Raw genomic sequence first — 11,422 nt, 5'->3', positions numbered from 1 at the left:
TTTTTCGAAACAGGGTCTCATGTAGCCCAGGCTGGCTATGGATTTACCATGTGGCCAGGGTCTCATGTAGCCCAGGCTGGCTATGGATTTACCATGTGGCCAGGGATAATACTGAATTTTCAGTCCTCTTGTCTCTGTCTCCCAAGTACTGAGATTACAGGTACTGGCAACCATGTCTTGTTTATGTGGTACTACAGACTGTTCACAGGGCTTTGTGTGTGCTGGGTAAACATTCTACCAACGGAGAGACAGTCCCCACCATATTCTTTTAAAAATCATTTATTTTTATTTTATGTGCATTGGTGTTTGACCTGCATGTGTGTCTGTGTGAGCATGTTGGATCCTCTAGAACTTGAGTTACAGACGGTTGTGAGCTGCCATGTGGTGCTGGGAATTGAACCCAGATCCTCTGGAAGAGCAGCAGTGCTCTTAACCACTATGCCATCTTTCCACCTCCCCCCAGCACATTCTTAATATTATTTAGCCATTGGTTCCATAAATAATTCACATACATAGCCCCACCGCCTGCCCCCAGAATGACACCATTGCTAATAACATAAACCAACTGAATTTCTTTCCTCTCTCTTCAGTCTTCTCAAAGGAAACTACTACTTTCCTTGATTTTATTCTTTCATTACCACAAAAGGAAAAATAGACGGTTGTGGTGGCGCATGCTGGTAGGATTTGCTGAAAGAGGCAGAGGCAGGAGGATCACAAAAGGAAAAATAGTTCCAACAGTTCCTCCTGATGTTGATGCCAGTGAACGACCCCTCCCTGGATGTGGACTGAACCCAACAACGTGCTTCTCGTGAGCAGAAAACAGCAAATGTGTTGGGATGTCACATCTATGATTGCATGAGATGATTGCAATTTCCATCTTGCTACCTACTCTTTTAAAGATATTTCTAAAATATGTGTGTGAGTACGCACATATGTGCAGATGCCCTTAGAAGTCAGAGGTAGCTGATGCCCTGAAACAGGCAGTTGTGAGTTCTGGTCCTCTTAACCTCTGAGCCGTCTCTCCAGCCCCACCTTTAATTATTTTTTAATTAATTAGTTGAGACAGGGTCTCAAAATATAGCCTGGACTGGCCTTGACCTCACAGAGATCGGACTGCCTCTGCTTCCCGTGTTCTGGGATTAAAGGCGTGCGCTACCATGAGTGATTTGCTAACCCACTCCTTACTGTCTTGTTTGCTGGTTTTAGTAAAATAAGAAGCTATGTGGGGCCAGTGAGATGGCTCAGTGAATAAAGACATTTGCCACAGCCCAAGTTTTGATGTGTGTGTAGGTCAGAGAACAACTTGTGAAAGTCAGTTTTCTCCTTCCACTATGTGGTCTCGGGTTCTCTGACCTATGCAACGTGCACACACACACACACACACGCTGTGGCATGCATATGCACACTTACATAAATGTAAAACGCAAATTTTTAAAGTAAGCTACTATACTGGAAATGGTCAAGGAAATTAGAGCAGTCACAAGGCAACAATCGTCAACACTGAAGTCCAACAACCCACAAGGGACCGATCTGTTAACAGAGTGTGCCTCCTTCCCTAGTTGAGCTTAAGCCTGAGGATGAGGTCACACTTCTAGCTGACACCTCAGCCTTAACATTGCAAGCATGGTGGAAGCTCAAGATCCAGCTAAGCCATGCTCAGATTGGACCCTCAAAACAAACTAACAAACAAAAAAAGACAAATCATGTGTTGATTCAAGCCTTTACGTTGGTAGTAATTTGTTACACAGTAATAGATCACCAATACAAGTTCCTTTTAATTCTTTTTCTGTGATTTATTTTAAGCTCAGGTGGTGGTCTGTGCACCACATGTGGGCCTGGTGCCCATGGAGGTCTGAAGAGGGTGTTGGAGGCCCTGGAACTGGAGTGATGAAGAGCTGTGGCTTGCCACGTGGGTGCTGGGAACCTGGCTCCTCTGCAAGGACAACAAATGCTCTCCACAGCTGAGCCCATCCCCAGCCCATCATTTCCGTTCTGTATGATTGCTGTGGTATGTTTCCCAGAACATGGGACACAAGTTTCTCCCATGCAATATGTTGAATGCGTGCCTGGGAATGGAATTGCCAGACCCTCGGGATTTACAAACCTTCAGCATTATTGTCAGTCAACAAATCGTTAGAGTGAAGGTCATGCCACGGTCAGGGTTTCAAGTGACATGTAGCCTCCATCCATAGAACTGAGATCAGTGTGGACAGGCTTGAGAGTCATACAGAAAGCTAATTTAATCCATGGGCAAGGTTGGGAACATGAGTGGTCACCTTGGTGAACATTTGCAGCTTGGGTTTGGACAAGTTTGGAGGACACTGGAAGGAGGCGATGGGGGTCACCCAGTGCTAGAAGTAGGCTGTCACACTTCCCAAACTCTGTCCACTGGCAGTATCATCAATCTAAAAAGACATGAGACCCATCCTGGGTCCACAGGGTCTTTAAGAGGACAGCTAGGTGAAAGCGATAAAGGACAAGGCAGGAACTCGCTGCCTTTCGGACCCATACGGACAGAAAGAAAAGGCAGGCACGGGGAAGAACGCACAAAGCCACTTTTAATAGAGACAACTCTGCTCTGTCTTCCCCAGGCGCTCCGTATATTGCTCCAAGCAGAAAGGGCTATTGCACACAGCTGGATGCCTCTTACTCCTGGCTTCTTCAACACCTTATCCTTTCCTCTCCAGCTGCGGTAGTCTCCAGCTCTGAGATGGGTCCCATGTAAGCACCCAGGAGGGGCAAGAGAATCCCTCCACTTCCGGGGATAGTTGCTCGCGTGTCCGAGGCCATGGAGAGTTTGCATGGATGGAGACGGGGCTGTCCTCTGAGCTGAGAAAGGAACCAGAGGACCGCCTCTCCAGGCCCAGCGCTGGGAGCCCCAAAGTGGACACGGTTTGGGAGGTCATGCCGTGTGTCCGCACAGGTTTTCTGGGCTGTGGAGAGTGGTCTTTTCTCCTGGCCCGAATGGAGTGTAAGGAGGAGGATCAATCCCAGGTCTCGGCTTTGAACACCCCCACGTTCGCCCGAACCCGCCGTGTCCGAGCGCCGCTGCTGCAGGGGGCGCCAGTGAGCAGCTCGCTCCGCCCTCCCAATCCTGCGTCCGCAGGTGAGTGGGTAGGTCGCGGCGTCGGGGCTCCAGCGGGTACTGGGAAGACCCGCGCAGCCCGGGCACTGCTCACCGCTGTTTGCGTTCGGCCTGCTGGAGCCTCCGGGAGAGGTCATCGATGCGCACGTTCTTGAGTTGGAGCAGGTGTTCCAGACGCTTCACCTTCATCTGCAGGACCTGGGTGGGGGCGCAGAGACCTCAAGCCTGAAGACCTGTTGCCCTGCCAGTGTTTTGCCCCTGCAGACCTCAAGCTGCCCTTAGGCCTTAGTGTCCCCTCCTCACCTGCACTGTCTCTTGAGAGGCCAACAGCTCCTGCTCCTTTTCAGCGATCTGAAGGACGAAGCTCGGATCGCCCTGCAGCGCCTGGTTATATCCAGGGGGTCGAGGCGCCGGTGGCCGGCCCCCTCTGCAGTGGATAGCAGCAGCTTAGCAGAGGCCTGGACCTCAGGCCCTGCCATTCCTTTCTAGTACTTGCTACCAGGCCTTCCTTTGTTGCCTTCTCACCACCTCCCCAATGACCAAGGCACTGCCACACTAGTCTTTGTGGTGAAGGTGTCAAGCCTGGTGAGGTCAGAACTCTTGAGTTTACCTGAGCTGCTCTCCTCCCAGGGCTGGGGCACCGTCTCCTAGAGTCTTCTGGGACAGGCCTAAGGACAAAACAAGTGAAGGAGTGACCTTGGAGTATCATTCTCCTGTCTCCCCTAAGATCGATGTGGGAAAGCTTTCCTGAGATAAGGGAAAGCCACCTTACCCATATCCATGTAGCCACTGACATCCTGAGAAGCCAGCTCCTGAAAGAACAGATGTGGTCTCCTGTGAACCTGGGTGTCTACCTCCAAGAAGCCCCATTTCCCTTTCACAATCCTGCGGGTCAGTTTCTCTTAGCTAGGCACCCATCTTCCTATTTATCGTCTAGGCATCACCATCGCCTAGTCCACTGTGTGGGGAGCACCCCTTGCGCCCCCATCAGCAGGCTCAAGCAGCAGCACCTGTAAGGAGCCAGCACCCAGTTTCTGGCGCCTCTGCCGCTCCTCCAGGCGCTGCCTTAGTGGAATGAGCACCAGCTCCACTACACCCGGAGAACACTGCGCAATCTTCCGCATCACGTCGTCGGGGACAGAGAAGTTCAGCTTGTTCAGCACCTTTCTACGGAGCGGATACAAGAAGGGTGAGTGGGTCCTGGGGAAATGAATGGAGTGCAATGGTAAAGGAGGGGACATAGCCTCAGAGGACTGGAAGGGCAGACTCCTGAACCTCCTTGCTTGACTGTTCCAATTTCCCTTGAGTGTTTCCATCCCAATAAAATAATTATTTGATTTTATTACTAAATGGATTCTGCGTCTCCCACTCCCCCCAGCTGTCTCAGTCTGCCTGTCAAGACCACAGGAGGTTTTTTTTGTTGTTGTTTTGCATTGCTAGGGACCAATCCAGGAGTGGGTGTGAGTGTGAGTGTCACACAGGTGCACACATGCGTGCGCTTGCGTGCTAGTAAAAACACATCTCCAGGCAAGGTCCTAGAAAGTTGAGTTGAGGCTGAAGCAATCCCTCTTGAGAAGCAGGCAGGGGTTGCAGAGTTTACTTCTGCACCCAGGGATTCTACTACCTGTTCAGGTGACCCCAGTTGCTGAGCTTCTGCTGGAGAGAGTTAGCAGGGACATAATTGTGCATCTCCACCATCTTGGGGAAGTAAAACTTGATAAGCTCTGCAACCAGGACTGAGGGAGTAGGGTTGGGAACAGATAGGAAAAGCAAGAGCATGGGCCAGGGAGAAGGGATGGAGATACAGAAAAAAGGAAAGTGGACAGAAAGGAGACAAAGAAAGCAAGATCAATAATTAAATCAAGATCCTACATTTCTCAAAGAAAAAGCATCTTCTCAGGGCACAGAAAAACAGACTCCAAGAGGGCCCTACAGGAGGCTGCAGCCTTGTTCTGGGAATACACACACACACACACTAAAATCTCAGGAGAATCACAGATTTACACAAGCAGAAAAACAAGATCCTTCTATTGTGCTGGGAATATAGCACAGTTGGTAGCACACTTGTATAACATGTATGAAGTGCTGCTCTCAACCCCCAGCACCATATAAGCAGGCTGTGGTAGCACATGCCTGTAATCCCACCACACAGAAGGCAGGAAAATAGTGAGTTATGGGCTACTTCGCTACCCTGTAAATCAAAAATGTCCCTCTACAGTGTGTATATAGGTCAGAATGTATAGATGCACAGAATAAATGCCAGACACACATGGTGCATACATAGAACACACACAAACACAGAAGTCACATATACATGTAGTTTCCTCAATTATACACATAGAAACAAAGACATCCTGCCTACAGAACTATGCATTTCTTAAATACAGGAGCCTTTCCTGAAAAAACAAACACACTATACATATGCACAAAAAAAACCAAACAAACCATACATACATTCAGGACAGAACATGTCAACACAAAAGAGCACGGGGTGGGGATGTCACTCAGTTGGTGGCATGCTTGCATAGCATTCACAGTGCCCTAGCACCACATTAAAAACAAACAGGAGAGGTAGTGCATGCTTATAATCACAAAATCTGGGAGCTAGACACAGCAATGTAGTAGAGGCAGGAGTCCAAGACTCTAACACACACACACACACACGCACGCACGCACGCACGCACGCACTCACACATGCACTACAAGACAGACTGTAGAACACAGAAATATGAGCAAGCATAGGTTCACCAATACATACCCAGACACACAGCTTAGTCCTTAACACCCCTGAAGCGAGACACACAGACATTATGTACACTAGGTATCACGGACATACATTGTTCACTCACGAATAGAAGAAACATGCAAGTGCCCACTTCCACTATCAAGTCCCAAAAACACAGATCCTACCCCTGCTCCCACTCTACATGCAGACATAACAAAAACTATAGCATACACACAAATCTATTACATATACATAAAGATAGAACATTGTAAAACACAACTACACACACCTCCGTCACTGAAGTCCCGGGAGAGGTTTCTCTTGGGTCGGGACAGAGGGATGTTGTCTACCCACAGGTACAGCTGGTGCAGAGCCTCCTCATCCACGCTGCTTGCCATTGGCTTCTGGGCAAGGCCTCAATGTTCCCCACAGAGCCCAACGCTAGCCCCAGAACCCTTCAAGTGCCTCCTCTCGCCACTGTGAGCGTTCAGATCTGCGTTTCCTTTCCTACTCGGCACAGACTCAAATCCCATCTGGGAGCAGCCATATTGTTTTCTGAAACCATAGCAACCGTCGCTACTTGCCTGGAAACAGAGACTTCTGGGAATTGTAGTTTTTCCATATCTTTCCCCTGGGTCCCAGCTCTGAAAGGGCAGTTATCTGTACTTATCTTCCTTTCTCCCCAAGAAGGCATCACCTGTCTGTCCACATCACTTGCTGATCAATCACTGCCCAATCTGGGCTTTGACAAAACCAGCTATGTCCCCAGAAACCATTTCCCTTCTGTGCCATTTGTCAGTCCTAAAGGAAGCTGCATCTCCATGCCTATTAGCATTTAGGGAGGCAGGCACTCTGTTAGTCTGATACCTACTGATGCTGTGTGACAAGTTGTCTATTTTTAAATAAGTATTTTATTTTTGTATGTATATCTGTGTACCACATGCGTTCCTGGTGCCTGCAGAGGGCAGGTGAAACTAGAGTTAAGATGGTTGTGAGCCACTATGTGGGTGCTGGGGATCAAACCTGGGTCCTTTGGAAGCAGTCAGTGCTTCCTCACTAGCTCCCTCCAAAGCTCTGTAGACCTAGGGTCACTGCCATTTCCTCATCCCAATGTACCCTACTGGAGCATTTAATATGTAACCCAGATTCCCAGAGAGAGCAGTGTAAGGCCATTTTCTTGGGCAAGGTCATTTAATCCCTTAACCCTATTTCCTTCTTTGTAAAATAGAAAGTTTTCATCTACTTGTCCCAATAATTTATTTTGAAAGAAATTTACAAAATGGGAAAAAGTCTAAGCGGCCTGTACCTGTATGGGGATTAGGGATTGGAAATCCACAGTACACACGAAAGCTAGAGTTTCGACAGACACTGTCACACCCCTTATCGTTCACAGGAGGGATATTCTACGATGGGCTAGAAACTGGTTTCTGCAACCAGGAGGGGTAGGAACACAGGGCCTTCTGTAATGAAGGCCACGAAGTACTGAAGGAAAACTTCCAGAGCCTGCCTGAGGAGAAAGTCCACTTCTGGCAGCCTAATGTAGCTCTGGGCACATTACTGAACCTCTTCTGCCTGTTTATCGTGGGTTTTGTTACCTCATAAGGGCATCTGAGTGTTTGACACCTAGCATAAAGAAAGGCCCTATTGGCATCAGATTGTGTCAAATCCTGGGACCAGTAAGAGGTTCTTATTGGCAGGAGGCAGAGTGAAGTGATTTGTCTTGGTACTGGAGATAAAGATAATGTCTGTCCATGGGGCATCTAGAGAAAATACCCCTGCTCCCTCCCACTTACTACTTAGAGCAGGCCCATTGAGTAGGCTAGGCTTTCTGGTCTCTTCCTCCGAAGTTCCAATTAGAGGAAGGGCTGATGCCAAACGGAATCCCAACTTCTTTGCTCGATTTCGTTTCCAAACACTCGGGGGGAAGTGTGGCTCAGCAGTGAGGCTCTTGCCTAGGTTAATCTAGACCCTGGGTTATCCCTACCCCAGTACAAATATAAGCAAAATTTGCATTAAAGAAACAAAAACTAATTTTCAAGGCTTGGGAGATAATCCCCTAGTGTCGGAAATACAAAAGAGCCAAACATTTATGGACAGCCTTTTTGGAAGGAACCATACCCAGGGCAAACAAGGCACAAAGGACGATTTGGATATCCCCCACCCCCTTACATTCCAGAGTGGGGAGAACCTGGTGGCGGGGGTATGTTAGGGATTGGGAAATTACCAGAAGTAACACGCCAACCCTAAGTAAGGTGGGAAAACCGGTTTGGGACTCAGAGTTACCTGCCCCGCTCAGGTCTTTCCTTGACTGGAACCTGTGAGCCCTAGTAAGGGAGAGCCATGAAGGGAGGGGCCGGGCTCTGAAAGGACGTGCCCTCACCTTTGGACTGGAGTGGGGGAGTGGCCCTGCACAGTGAGCTATCAATTCACGGGGGTGCCATGTTTCCTAGTAACTTCACCTTCCTCCTGTCATGGCCTCAAAGGTGATTTAACAGACGTGAAAATGCCAATCTCCCTCTTAAAGTAAAACGAGGGTTCCTTGCATGCCCCTCCTACTCTAACCTGGCCCATAGCAGAACCAAAGCTTTTCTCGTTCCTGCTCAACCCCTGCGAAGACCTTCCTTAACTAGCTTTGGTGGGCTCAGTCTTCAGGGGTAGACTGCCTGATCCCCTAACAGACCACTGGCTCCCTCTCTACTGCCCCACTCCAGTGACCAAAGCTTCTCACTACCATCAAAGGAGGTTAAGGTTAGGGTTCCTGCAGTCTATCAAGAGATGCGTCACTAAAGGCCCACCCTCCCCAGAGTTCTCTAACATTTAGATGTGGGTGTCACTGCCTGCCCCTCACCCCAGTTGTAGCCATCTGCTCAAACCCTGCTTTCATGTCCCACTACAAGAACCAAGGGGAACCTGGAAAGGATGTGTCCCCAAGACAGACGCAAGCCCAGACCATGAAGGATGCATCCATGGCTGTTAAAACATTCACTCCCACAAAAGGGGAGTAGACAGATTTATTGAATTCAAACTGGGAAGGGAGCACCTGGACGGCTGGACTCTGGGCCCAGCCCCAGGCCCCTCTGCCCAGGATGGGGGCCTGCAGAGGTTGAGGCACAAGGCCTGCAGCTGCCCAGATTGGAGGTGCCTGCTGTCACTCCCCAAGAGGGCCTCTTGGAAACCTCCAATCTGGAAAGAAAACCAAGGGCCAAAGACTGGGCCAGAGCAAGGGATTTAGGGAGGTGGAAAGCAGGCAGGAGGCAGGCTCAGGAGCCTGCCCTACGTTACACTGTGCTTCTTTAGGCAGCCTAGAGGTGCAGGACGGGGGGGATGCTAGTTTTGTGGGAACCTAGGCTGGACCTTTCTCTGGAGCCCTTTCCAGAATGGCTTTGGGATCCCCCCCACCAAAGACCTGTTTGGGTGGCAAGGGGAGAGGCACTCTCTGGCCAAGAGCTTCCAGGCCCTGTCCCTGGCTGCTGCTATGGTCTAGCCCACTGGTGGCATGACGTGGTAGCACCGGACAGCTTCCCACCCAACCAGTGCCCTGAGCCCAGGAACTAATGGGGAGGAAAGAGGAATCTGAGGAGGCAATAGCAGTGAGGCAGACCTCAGCCCCTGGGCCTGTCTCGGGGCCGGGCGAAGCATTACTGAAGGCCCTGCAACTCCTCCAGCCATCTCCAGCAGCTGCCCAGAGTTCTCTGCCTTGGGCAGGTACTGTCCATCTGGGCTGGAGCGCAGCTATGTCCCGCAGATCAGCTTTGATGTCCAAGACCCCGAACTCCCGCCTGCCTGGCATGGTTCTTCCTAGTCACGTGGACCAGATCATGTTCCAAGTGAAGAATGTGGCTCTGCACGCGGTCATCGATGGGAAAGGAGGTCAGGTACCGTTTGACCATGGCAAAGTAGGCCATGGCCTCCCCAAAGCTGGGTACAGGGACCTCATCGCCATCGTCATCATCATCCTCGTCATCATCGTCTTCCTCATCCTCCTCTTCATCTTCCTCCTCATCATCACTGTCTGAGTCTGAGTCCTCCCCACCTTCCAGAAAATGGAGGGTGGGGCACTGGGCCTCTTCCTGGACACTGTAACCCCCAAAGCCACCACTGGCCTCCACTACTCCCTGGGCCCAGTCTTCAGTCTCTAAACCCTCAGAGGAGCTTTCTTCCTCCTCCTCCTCCTCCTCTTCATCACTGTCATCAACCTCACCCTCCTCTTCCACCTCCTCTTCCTCTCCCACCTCCTCTCCTTCCCCGCCTTCTTCCTCCTCCCCTTCTTCTTCCTCTTCTTCCTCCTCCTCTTCCCCTTCACCCTCCTCTTCTTCTTCTTCTTCTTCCTCCTCCTCTTCCTCCTCCTCTTCTTCTCCCTCACTCTTGAAGGAAGTGGTGATAGTGGCATTAAGACCACCTCCAAAACCGGCCTCCCGAAAGCAAGTTGCTATGTCCGAGGGCTCCACCGCTTGCCAGGCTGCAGCCACAAAGTGTAAGGCCTCCACCAGGCCCAGCTGAAGGCCTGAGGGATCCTGGCCCTCGAGTGCTGCCATGGCCTTGAGCAACATAGCCTGGCGGTAGTGGCCTTTCACCTGTTGGACCACTCCTCGCTCCAATGGGTGCACAGTGCCGGGAGGGAAGAAGGCCAGCTGCACGTGCCGCAGGCCCGAGGTGTCCAAGGACTGGGCAGCCAGACGGCCAGCCAGCAAAAGGACCCGACGAGATTCTGCAGCCATTCGGGTGTCCAGTGCTTTCAAGTACTTAGCTAGGGCCTGGGTAGTGACTCCACCCTTAGAGTTGGCAGTGTAGTCACAGGGCAGACCACCTTGGCCTGCACGGGGCTTGGCGGACTTGCCTGCGACCAGCGGGGGAAGCTTTTCGCTGCCATCAGCGTTGGCGCACAGCAAAACACTAAGGCGCTGGGTGGCCTGGCGAGCCGTTCCATCACCTCCCCACAGCCCCGAGGCCTGGTCGGACAGAAAGTCGTACCACAGGCTGGTCTCGGTGGCGCTGAACACGTCCTGCGAGGCGTAGCCCTCAGCCACCGACGGCGGCTGTTCCTCCCGCGTGCGCCAGCCTGGTGTACTCCCACCGCTGCCCTCGGAGGGCACCGCGGCTGGGCCGGCAGGTGCCGCTGGGGTCCGGGGGGTAGAGCTTCGCGCCCGGGAGCGGGTCACGCCGCTGCAGGCCACTACACCGTGGCGCCGGCGGAAGCGATCCAGCCAGCCGTTGGAAGCCGTGAAGTCGTCCATGCCCAGCTCCTCCGCTATCCGTAGCGCCTTCTCTTTCAGGATGATGCCCTTGACCGGCAGGCCCGCGGCGCGGATCTGCTGGAACCAAGCAATGAGGAGCCCCTCCAGCTTGTCGTACGGGGACAGCTTGTTGGTCTTGCGGCAGGTGGAGGCCACTCCGTACTTGCGCTCCGACGCCAGGATGGCGCGCTTGTTCTTCAGGATGGTGCTCAGCGTGGACGGCGGGATGTTGAAGCGCCGCGCGATCTCGCCCTTGCGTAGGTCCGGGTTCTCCTCCACCTCCTGGATGATCCGCGACTTCTCCCGGAACGTCAGCTGCCGCCGCTTGGGGCCCATCCCGGCGCGCCCTCCGCCCCGGGGCCCGGCACCGCCGTCGCC

At 51.8% G+C, this 11,422-nt stretch overlaps 2 protein-coding genes across 3 annotated transcripts; both read right to left on the bottom strand.

The window, feature by feature from the left end:
- Nucleotides 1-1,926: 1,926 nt before the first annotated feature.
- Nucleotides 1,927-6,740, bottom strand: Spef1 (sperm flagellar 1). Of its 2 annotated transcripts, XM_026788486.1 has the most exons (8): nt 6,100-6,740; nt 4,710-4,821; nt 4,096-4,252; nt 3,858-3,897; nt 3,696-3,753; nt 3,389-3,512; nt 3,180-3,283; nt 1,927-2,955 (listed from the first exon to the last, which is right to left on the bottom strand). In XM_026788486.1, the coding sequence occupies exons 1-8, from the start codon at nt 6,206-6,208 to the stop codon at nt 2,670-2,672; spliced, it is 990 nt and encodes a 329-aa protein (XP_026644287.1). In that variant the 5' UTR covers nt 6,209-6,740; the 3' UTR covers nt 1,927-2,669. The 2 variants fall into 2 exon arrangements, with proteins under 2 accessions (XP_026644287.1, XP_005365643.1); XM_005365586.2 differs by having other exon boundaries at nt 2,873-3,283.
- A 2,041-nt stretch (nt 6,741-8,781) lies between these two features.
- Nucleotides 8,782-11,416, bottom strand: Cenpb (centromere protein B). The gene has a single exon (XM_005365585.2). The coding sequence runs from the start codon at nt 11,378-11,380 to the stop codon at nt 9,557-9,559; it is 1,824 nt and encodes a 607-aa protein (XP_005365642.1). The 5' UTR covers nt 11,381-11,416; the 3' UTR covers nt 8,782-9,556.
- Nucleotides 11,417-11,422: the final 6 nt, after the last annotated feature.

This window comes from Microtus ochrogaster, unplaced genomic scaffold (genome assembly GCF_000317375.1).
Source record: "Microtus ochrogaster isolate Prairie Vole_2 unplaced genomic scaffold, MicOch1.0 UNK3, whole genome shotgun sequence".
Taxonomy (NCBI): domain Eukaryota; kingdom Metazoa; phylum Chordata; class Mammalia; order Rodentia; family Cricetidae; genus Microtus; species Microtus ochrogaster.
This window is presented reverse-complemented; position numbering and strand designations above follow the sequence as displayed.

Bases quoted from the DNA above. Each gene is read 5' to 3' on its own strand.
- Spef1 (XM_026788486.1), bottom strand. From the start codon at position 6,208: ATGGCAAGCAGCGTGGATGAGGAGGCTCTGCACCAGCTGTACCTGTGG. The intron at 3,898-4,095 runs GTGCTGCTGCTT...CTGTTCTTTCAG, and splicing joins TGGGTGCTGGCTCCTTACAG to GAGCTGGCTTCTCAGGATGT. The intron at 3,284-3,388 runs GTGAGGAGGGGA...GCCCCCACCCAG, and splicing joins CCTCTCAAGAGACAGTGCAG to GTCCTGCAGATGAAGGTGAA.
- Cenpb (XM_005365585.2), bottom strand. From the start codon at position 11,380: ATGGGCCCCAAGCGGCGGCAGCTGACGTTCCGGGAGAAGTCGCGGATC.